The 10340-nt window shown below is 42.3% G+C and overlaps 2 protein-coding genes across 2 annotated transcripts; one reads left to right on the forward strand and one right to left on the reverse strand.

Annotated features, from left to right (window-relative positions):
* LOC8062123 (protein CAJ1) lies at positions 3681-6384 on the forward strand. The gene is made up of 9 exons (XM_002456246.2): positions 3681-4102; positions 4363-4491; positions 4598-4727; positions 4815-4935; positions 5093-5174; positions 5331-5381; positions 5602-5640; positions 5770-5863; positions 5972-6384. Exons 1-9 carry the CDS (start codon positions 3851-3853, stop codon positions 6097-6099), a joined length of 1026 nt encoding a protein of 341 aa, XP_002456291.1. The 5' UTR covers positions 3681-3850; the 3' UTR covers positions 6100-6384.
* On the reverse strand, positions 6359-7161 carry LOC8062124. Its single transcript, XM_002458395.2, has one exon. The coding sequence runs from the start codon at positions 6964-6966 to the stop codon at positions 6529-6531; it is 438 nt and encodes a 145-aa protein (XP_002458440.2). The 5' UTR covers positions 6967-7161; the 3' UTR covers positions 6359-6528.

Genomic DNA, 10340 nt, shown 5'->3' on the forward strand with positions numbered 1-10340 from the left:
ATTTAAAACACACAGATCACATAATAAAATAATAATATTTTAAATCTTAAATACCAATACTAAAGTGACAATATATCTCCAAAAAAAAGCATAGTTTGTGAAATCGAACAGTCACGGAGAGTGCGGTATCACATGCTCACAAACTCTATTTTATAGGTCTTTTCGTGATGCGGTTAAGATAATATTTAATCTCGTCAGAAAGATATCTCCGGTATCCATTTTCTTCATAGATCAACAAATAAGTTTCACCACATCTCTGTATCATCATGTCACACGAGTAATTTATGTTTGTAATTATGCAGGTGCTAATTCAGTTGAGCCCACATTGATATATGAGAAGTGGGGAAAGTAGACAAAACTCGTAGTTTTGAGAACATACACGTCTAATAGTTATGAATGGTTATAAAATGAAATATTGTGAACAAAACATTCAAAATGTCATTATGCCATCACATAAGTGTGTATAAAACATTCAGTCTGATAAGCCAATTGAGATATTATTTGTGCAATATAAATTGAATGAAAAAAATATTTATGTGTTAGTAATGTAATGTTACCTTGTCTATGGCGTTAGAACATCCTTAAATATAATATTTTTCATGAAAGTTCCATTTACTACTGGGATTTTCTATCCTTATCTTTTGTATTTGATATATTCTTATTTTTTCGCTCAATATCCTTTATAGTATTTTTTCTCTCCTTTTCTACCTCCTCCTCCTATGCATCCGCATTAGGTGGGAGAGCAAGGATCTTAATATTAGTTTTTGACGTGGCTTTAGACTACCGCAAATTTAGTAAAACTATATATTGTATAGGATATATGGCAATAGACAAAGAAGAGCACTAAATGAATGGATATAGTTTAGGCAAGTGAAATTAATATTGATGAGTGCATGAATTTGAAGGACTTGAAATTGTTAAATCTTTAGGAAATTGCGTTGAAGCAAAAATAATCTGAACTCGCTGAAAAATAGTGAATATAGTTGATACTGAACTACCCATATAGCTTAGGCAAGTGAAATTAACTGGTAAATAAAGAAACATGTTTCTTTCATCTATTCATAAATAGAAGCTAATTTATTATGATAGAACTTGTGATGCAAAAGGGGAATGCAATATACTATCTCCCAATGAATAATAATGAACCAACAACTAATAGAGTAGACTCTCTCGTCCACGATTAAATAGCTTGCAAAAAACAATACACACCTGCACAAGCTTGACTGAGTCATGTATTTCTGAAGAGTGATCTGCATATAGATTAAAATTTTAATAATACAATAGTTTGGTATTATCATGGACTTGGCGGTTTACATAAACAATTGAAACGAGTAAAAAACCTTAACTGCATTTACATTAAAATAATATTTTCTATGATTCATAGAACAAATTAAGTGTTCTCATGTGAATAACAAACTAAGCACACTACACACTACACACTGCACACTGCACACTATAAGCATACTGCACCCTATCCTTTTTTAAATATTAGATTGAAGCATCTAATAGAACGATATCAATTTAGAACCATACCAAATCAGTCATGAGCTTCCAGTAGTGCTTTGTCGAACATATAAATTGCTCACAGAGCTAAGCAATTAATAAATGCTTATGTAAGTTCAAAGTCAAAAAGTCCATGATCGAAATCAGTGCAACAAGCAATTGACCCAAACCTTAAAAAGTTATTTATGATTTATATTTCTAATGTTTGATCCAAATCTTGTCTAAAACGACTTTGTTTATGAGTATAGAGGGAGTAGCGGATATCAGAAGATTTTATATGTTTGACACAAACAATTGAGATATATGTCTGACACAAAAAACAAACATCCCCACACAAGTGCATAGAAAACAAACACCGCTTCTACATGTCCCAATTGATTACTTGTAGATAAACATGCTCTGCTTCCTGTAAACATGCAGCCGACCAGAGTTGAGTACCATGAAATGGCCATCAGCAGAGCATAGTAGCATGTAGGCAAGCAGTAGCACAGTACCATGCAGTAGGCAGGTAGTCCAATGCACAAAAAGCTTTTGGTTGTCGGCCACCAAGACAAGCTAGCAGCAAACGAAGCTGACGGCTTACAGGCACCCACTGCTGTGGTTTCTAGCCAGCGGAAGATGTCCAGGGGACGGGACATCAGGCACCAACGAGGCCCATGCATCGTCCGCGACTGCCATGTCCATCTCGACATCCCGGATGGGGATCGATCAGGCACAGCCAGCCAATGTGGTTGTAGCGGCCATGGCGGCGGCAGCGTAGCAAGCACACAACAATCCGGGTAGATTGGAGAACATACCTCGTCGCTACGTTCACGTTCACAGTGTCGTCGATCCTGTCCCTGGGCGGCGAATGAACTTGCGATCAACTTCCTCCATGTACCTCCACGACGAATGAACTTGCGATCGACGAGCGCGCGATGGATGCGTCGGCGGAGGTGGAGATGGTCGTGGACGGCGGCGGGATGTCACGGCCTACGGGGTCGCAGACTTCCATCACGGAGACGCACGATACGGACTTGCTAGTGATTAGCTTCCTTCTATTTAATGGTGATTAGCTTCCTTCTATATGGAGACACACGACAAACGCAGGCGTGGCCAGCGACGAGCTGTTGTGTGCGGCGGCGTTGGGCGCCCAACTGCGATCTTCTGACTTCTATTTGTTTCCTAATACCGTGTAATACCATTATTAGGAAACATGTAGGCATGCATGGTCGCACAAGGATAGCATCAATCATTCCTTGATTTAGCACGGTCGCATGGGTAGGAGGCAGATGGACGAACCAAAAAAAGTTACACCAAAAGTTGTCCACACTTTAGTCTTTTTAGTTGTAGGAGAAAAGTATATAGAAAGCTTCTTATTAGACATGCTCGGCTGGTTTCCTCACAGTGTTCTGTATTAGTGATCACTGCGTCAATCGCTACCTGATGGAAAGGGACATGTCGTTTCAGCTGAGGCTATTCCCTCTTATCCAGCGTGATTCATGTAATTGAGCATTTTTCACAATCTGACCTCCGAAAGAACAGAAATGGATCTTCTTTCTGGTTGAAGACAAAAAATGTTTTAGTCATTTGTGTGTGGTGTACAACATGTGGCAAAACTCATGAGGGCCCATGCGCTCATCCAAGGATTTTTACATGACAATTGTGGGCTCTGCTCTAAAAGATAATAAGGTCATAAAATGCAAAAGTAGAGGCACTGAGGATGCAATATCACCAACAAATTGAGATTCTACCATCGCCAGAAATATTACGGACAATCCATTTCTCCACCGTGATAGATTAAGGTTTTAAATTTCGGGTATAGCTTCCACTATCTTCAGCTATAGCTGTTTGACAAGGATTTAGCTAAGTTTTTTTTATATACAATTTAGCTCTTAGCAGCCGCTATTTTAGGATACAGATAGCTAAATGTCTTAGTCGGTCATAAACACTGTGAAAGATACAAATGAACTCTTCAGTAAAGCCCAGGCACCCTCTTCCCCTCCACAATTTTGGGCAAGAAAACATGCATACGTTGCATAATGGGACATGTTCCGACATTCTTCAATGTTTAGTGGGACATGTCGCTGTTGGATCGTTCCGATTTCCGAAGAAAGTTGAAGGAAGCAAACGCAAAATACGATTATCGGCAAGGTGGGATATTGGCATATATTGCCAAACGGCAGAGAAAAATCGCGGGAGAGGAGTGGCGGAGAAAAACCAAACAAACACCGGGCGCCAACCGCCAAGAAAACGGACAGGAAAGCAGAGCAGGGCGAACCCCACCGGATCCACACCGCCTTCTCTTCCTCCTCCATCTCTCTCTCGCCGGAGCCAGATCAATCAATACACGCTGCCGTCTCATCCGATGGCTCCTCTCCTTTCCCCACCGCTGCTCGCGGACACCGGCACCAAGTTCCATGCGGCCTCAGCGCCAGTCTCGTGCTCCGGTAGCCCACAGCGATATGCCATCGCAGGGTTGGCTGGGGCCGGAAGAAGAGACCGGGACTGCCGCCGGAGGACGCGGGGAAGAACGAGCTTGAGGGTGAAAGCGGTGGCGGCGGAGTCCCGCAGCTCGGAGGGGGGAATCGCTGAAGATTACTACGCTGTTCTTGGCGTTGTAGGTGCTTCATCTTGAAAGAATTCTTTTTTCTTTTTGTAGTTTACCTTTTTTCTGATAAACCCGTTCTTTTGAATTGTCTAGTTTTGTAGATGTGCAAAATAAGCGGTGCTTTTTCTTATTATTACTTTGAAAATATATCTTCGTGGCAGCAATTTTGAAATGGTTAAGCAGAAGAAACATATTATGCAGTGGAGCTGTTTGTTGCAACCCTGAAGCTGCTGTAGAACACTTAGAATTTAATCCTCGTATGTTTGCAGATGCCAGATGCAACGCCGAAGCAGATCAAGAAAGCATACTACAATTGCATGAAATCATGTCATCCTGATCTCAGTGGGAATGACCCTGATATGACAAATTTCTGCATGTTCATCAATGAAGTTTACACGGTACAGTCTGAGGAGATAAAATCCTGCCATTTTCTAAACATGCTTTGTGGAGCTATATTGCAAATATGTGTGAAGCTATCAAGCTAACATGAGCAAGTGAAAGCAGGTTCTTACAGATCCCATCCAGCGAGCAGTGTATGATGAGATACATGGGTATGCCGCGACTGCAACCAATCCTTTCTTGGATGACAGTGCACCCCGGGATCACGTGTTTGTTGATGAGTTTAGCTGCATAGGTATTGATGGCTTTGCCCTGAACAGAAATTGCATTTGAGTTCAATTTAATGAGCTCTTAATTATGTTCTGCTCACATCTCTCTGCAGGATGCAAGAACTGTGCTAACGTGTGTTCTAAGGTCTTTCAAATTGAGGAAGATTTCGGACGGGCAAGAGTTTATGACCAATCAGGCAGCACAGAACTGATTCAAGAAGCTATTGACAGTTGGTGAGAATGGCAAAATCTATGTTTCTTTTTTTGCCTTGACTTTGTTCGTTAATCTATCCATGATCCAAGCATCCCTACTGAAATTTTGGTAATATTTGTTCTGGTTTGGAGTCCTGTATTCTGATTACCTGTTCTGATAAACTTTTATTTCGTCCAGCCCAGTTGACTGCATTCATTGGACTTCAGCTGCGCAACTTTCGCTCCTTGAGGACGAAATGCGCAGAGTAGAGAGAGTAAATGTACGATTGTTTTCTGATAATTTCGATGGCATGATCATGTTTCTGAGTTTCTAATTCTGAGTGCAGCTAGTTAACAATAGGACCAACCTATATCAAACCAACAATGGATGTTATCCTACCTTGTGCTAGTATATGAAACTTTTTCAATCTTAACAGGTTGGATTAATGCTTGCTGGGATGGGAGGCTCAGTTGACGTGTTTCGGATGGTAATATATCAGTCCTTTTTTTTACATAATATATCAGTCCTTTTTTTTTACATATCCTAACCTTATCCTGTTGAAATGGGTCAACCTCTTTTCTGCAACAGTTGTGTTGATATTCGATAATGCAATCACTTCCTGAAGTTGATAGTTATATAAAACTTCTTCCAAAGTTAAACAAGCCACGGTTTTCTCACATCTTGTAATATGTTTTCTGCCTTCTCAGGCAAGCTCACGCTGGGAGAAAAGACAAGCCAAAGTCCTGGTACAGTTTTCTGCTTGATAGCTGCCCTCATTAGATATATACAAAGGAATAACATGATGACACATATTTATTATTATTATTTTGACATATGAACCCTGCATTTCTTATAAACTAGTCTGCATCTTGCAGGAGAAGGTCAGAAGGCGGATGAGCCAAGATGATTCCAGTAAGGGTGGCTCATGGAGTGATATCTGGGGAGCACCAACAAGATACGAGAAGAACGGTAAAACTAGCATATTTATTAGTCTTTATAAAGTTGCCCATACTTTTTATGTTTTCTATTCTTCACATAAAAAAGCCTTGTTAACGTTCCTGCTAACCCAATAAGCAGAAGAGGAGGCAAAGGAGAGAGCAAAGCGAGCAGCGGCTGCAGCGAGGAGGTGGCGAGAGTACTCAAGGAAAGGCGCCGACAAGCCTCCTACATTCAAACTTCCAGAGGCAGTGCCCAACAAGGAGTGAGCTGAACACAACAATCAGAGATCTTAGGAAACATTACAGGGATACTTAACCCCAATTTACTTCATGTATGTATAGCCTAATCATCGTTTACAGAGAGCTGTAGCCTGTATAGCATTTGCTCTCTGTTTCCACAAGGTACACCTGTAAATCCTCTGTTAGTGATAGCTCGGGTCGATTACCCATAGACTTCCCTCAGATTCCAGACGCAAAAACAAGTGTACACAGAAAGTAACACCTTGCTACTCTTACAATCATAATCTATGTCAAATGAATCGGTTATGTTAATGTGAGCCTCACCTCAAGTGATCATACCTGAAAGACGAACCGCATAAACCACAATATATAATCCGCAAGTACAACCATGAAGAGATGACGTTATTTAGAGACGGAGCAAAAGTTTACTTTCCCTAATTTCTGAACGGAGAACCCTTATCTGACGGAGCAAGCGACAGCGTGAGCCCAGGACCTGAGATGCGCCTTCATGGCCACGCCTTCTCCGGGCGGCGGCATCATCGTCTGCGAGCACCGGGCTCGGGCTGCCGCAGCAACGCGCGCCCGCCGCCTCTGCTCCTTCTGCCAAGCGACCATCCGCTCATCCCACTCCCAGCTGCAGCCCCTCGCATCCGCAATTCGCACTGTTCCGCCCTCTGCTCTTCGCCCCGTTTGCGCCGCCGCCTCCTTGACGCATTTGGGGGGCTGGCAAGGGCGACCACCGCTGGTCGTCTTGTTGGTTTCTGATGCCGAATCTTGCTGCGGCTCTTCTGCACACTCGCTCTCCTTGTGCTTGGAGTTGGAGGACGGGCGGAGGAAGACGCTGGAGTAGAACCACAGGGAATCCATGCTCGAAAGAACCGCGTCCCCTTCCATTCTTCGGGCGGGCTACAGGTAGAGCACTGTGGGTTTGGGCAGCTACAACCTGTGGAAGGCTAGAACTGAGGAAAGAATCCCTCAAAAGAAAAATATAATCGAGGAAAGAATTGGAAGCGACGGTTCGGATTTGGGCTTGGGCGTCTGGTGGCTGGTGCCAGCCATGTCCGTTTCAAAATGGAGGCAGTGCCAGACTGCCAGTGTCGCAATCGCAACGGCTCGGTCCTCGGTGCCACTCTGCGGTGCGCATGCAGCATAGCTGGACGTCTACCAAAAAGTTCATTCTTTTACACGCCTTTTTAGGAAGGCCAGATTAGGTTCCACAGGTCAGATTGCTCCTTGAGACTATCTCCAACAACCGTCACCCAAAATACAAGACCTATTTGTCCTTTGGGTAGCGCTACAGGTAAAAGGTTCCATACCTATTTTTAGTCTTCTCCAACAACAAGACCTAAAACACAACACTCTCTGCAAATGGGTCTCGAGGAGAGAGGATACCCAAATTTGGGTTATGTCTGTCCTGATACCCAAAATGGGTCTTCTGTATGGGTATTCTGTTAGAGGCTATAGATATTGTGTTGGAAAACTATTTTGGTTTTGGGTTCCATATGGGTTTCTTATTGGAGACAGCCTCAGGGCATGGGCGGGCCGGTCAAAAGACCCACCACGGGGAGCTGGCGAGTGGAGCTTCTTGCCAGCCTCAGAGCGAACTGGACTGGAGCTGGACAGAATGGCAACGGTAGGATTGGAAAGAATTAATTCCTTTTAAGTTCGATTAGATTTATAGGAAATAAAATTTATATTTATAGGAAATAAAGTTTGACATTCCTAAAGAAGGCTATAAAAGCATCTCCAGCAGTAGGAGAAAACTTCAAGCCCAAAAACTAGTTATGGGGAGATACAAAATATGTTTTGGGGTTTTAAAGGTTCATTTTAGTGGAATAAGAAAATTCATTCGCTAATGGCAAAAAAACAGTAGATTAGGGGAGGAGGGGTCTCCATTTTATTTGAGAGATCGGAGGCTAGATTTTGAGGAAATGAGAAAAAAAATCTTATTGGGGTTGAGTTTGGAAAACGGTTGGAATGACGAGACCTCCAAAATAATTCCAGAGTAGATTAGGGGAGGAGGGGTCTCCATTTTAAAGTAGGCCTTGTTTAGTTCACCCTGAAAACCAAAAAGTTTTCAAGATTTCCTGTCACATCGAATCTTATGGCACATGCATGAAACATTAAATATAGACGAAAACAAAAACTAATTACACAGTTTAGCTGTAAATCACGAGACGAATCTTTTGATCCTAGTTAGTCCATGATTGAATAATATTTGTCACAAACAAACGAAAGTGCTACAGTACCGAAAACTTTTCATTTTTCGGAACTAAACAAGGCCGTAGTTTTTTTTCATTGAAGAGTAGAAAAAGAGGATCGCTGTAGATGCTCTAACAAATATCTAAGTGCCCGTTTGGATGTTAATGTCCTCCAATTCCAGTGTTTGGATGGTCTCGGAATTGTCTCAAGGAATTAGCGCAGCACAGGTCGCCAAGATCTTGATGCTAGCCTGCGTCGGGGAGGAGCAGCCGCTAGTGAAATTAAACGGGTCGAGCACGACAATGAGCGTGTAGAGGAAGGCGAAGACGTGGGACTCATGCAGGACGGCTATGCAGAAGGTGTCGATGGTGTTGAGGCTGGACTGGGGCGACACCATCCCCATCCGGTACCAGCTCCCGCTGTTGGGCAGCAGCGGCTTCTGCAGCACGTCGTCATGGTCGCTGCCGTTCTTGTACTCGCCGCCGGATGCCATGTTGCTCGCCATGGCGCCGCGCGCGCTCGCCGCCCAGCTCACAACAAGATGTTGATTTGTTTCCTTTTCCTGCTGGCTCCTAGGTGTGGGACTTTGGGAGGAAGATGACGCGCGATGGGCACTTCTCGAAGAGGAAGACGACTTCGAAGATAAAACTTGTTTAGTGTGGCACTTCTTGATACTAAACCCGACTTTTCCACCATATGCATTATAAAACTTGCATGCGCCTTCCTCTGAAGTAAAGGTCATGCCAGAGTTTGGTCATTACTCTACATACACCGAAGCCGCACATCCCATATCAATTACTTCTACTGAGAGCTCTCATAGAAAACTACTTATGAATATAAATGTTGCAGCAGTTTCTTAAGATTTGAAATATCCACCACCATCCTCAAAGTTAGGACAAGAGATTTCACGCACATCACCAAGATCAGTCAGCTACAACATATGGTCAGAAGACAAATGTGTTAACTTCGACGATCAGGAAGGTGAAGGAGCTCTCGAGCGCTAGCTACTTGCCTACTTGTACGTTTGTACCGTGAGCATACTTCGTGACACATCACTTAGAGTAAGTTTAATAATACAGCCCACTTACTAGGTGTAAGATTTTTTGCAGCCTTCTTACAACCCACCTATACAATAGTTAGTTATTCACTATTAATACATGGCCCGCTTATTTCTCTCACAAAGTTTCTTGGTTCCTGTGCCTAAGAGCATCTCCAACAACTTGGTAAAATTCACTTGTCAAATCTTGAGTTATAGCAAGTTGCTAATTTGTTTAGCAAAAGAAAAAAGAATGTGTCTCCAATAAGTTGCTATTCTCACTTGGTAAAAATAGAGGATGACAGATGGGACCCGCTCACTTGGTAAAAGAATATGTGTCTCCAACAAGTTGCGCTCGGGATAGCAACTTGGGATAGCAACTTGACAAATCTCGGCAGTAGAAACCTCTGGATAGCAACTTGGGAAATTTAGCAAGTTGAGATAAGGAGTTATTGGAGGAGGATTTTTATGCTTTTAGCAAATTTGGTAGGATATCATGTTGAAATACCAAGCTGTTGGAGATGCTCTAAGCTGCCTGTAAGCTTACAACCTGCTTCTCTTTTCTATCTTTCCTTCTCTTCTCCACCTCAGCATTTAGCCGACTTACAGTTATAGTCCATTATAATACTTACTCTTATATATACTGTTTATGTCACATATGCATGCTATAAATTACTTAAATATAAATGCATTCAATTCCTCTCTCACCTCAAACGCATTGATTTCCCTTAGTTTTCTTAGAGCAAATATTATAATAGGCTGTAAGCTGGCTAAATGCTGAGGTGGAGGAGAGAAGGAAAAAGAGAGAGGAGAAACAAGTTGTAAGCTTACAACCAGCTTAAAAACCAAAAAAATTTATGAGAGAGATAAGTGAGTTATGTATTAATAGTGAATAAATAACTATTATATGAGTGAGCTAGAAGAAGGCTAAAAAAACCTTATACCAGCAAGTGAATTGTATTATTAAATTTGCTCTTAGGCCTTGTTTAGTTCTGAAAAAATTTCGGATTTCGCAACTATAGCAATTTTG

The sequence above is a fragment of the Sorghum bicolor genome, chromosome 3 (assembly GCF_000003195.3).
Source record: "Sorghum bicolor cultivar BTx623 chromosome 3, Sorghum_bicolor_NCBIv3, whole genome shotgun sequence".
Classification (NCBI taxonomy): Eukaryota; Viridiplantae; Streptophyta; class Magnoliopsida; order Poales; family Poaceae; genus Sorghum; species Sorghum bicolor.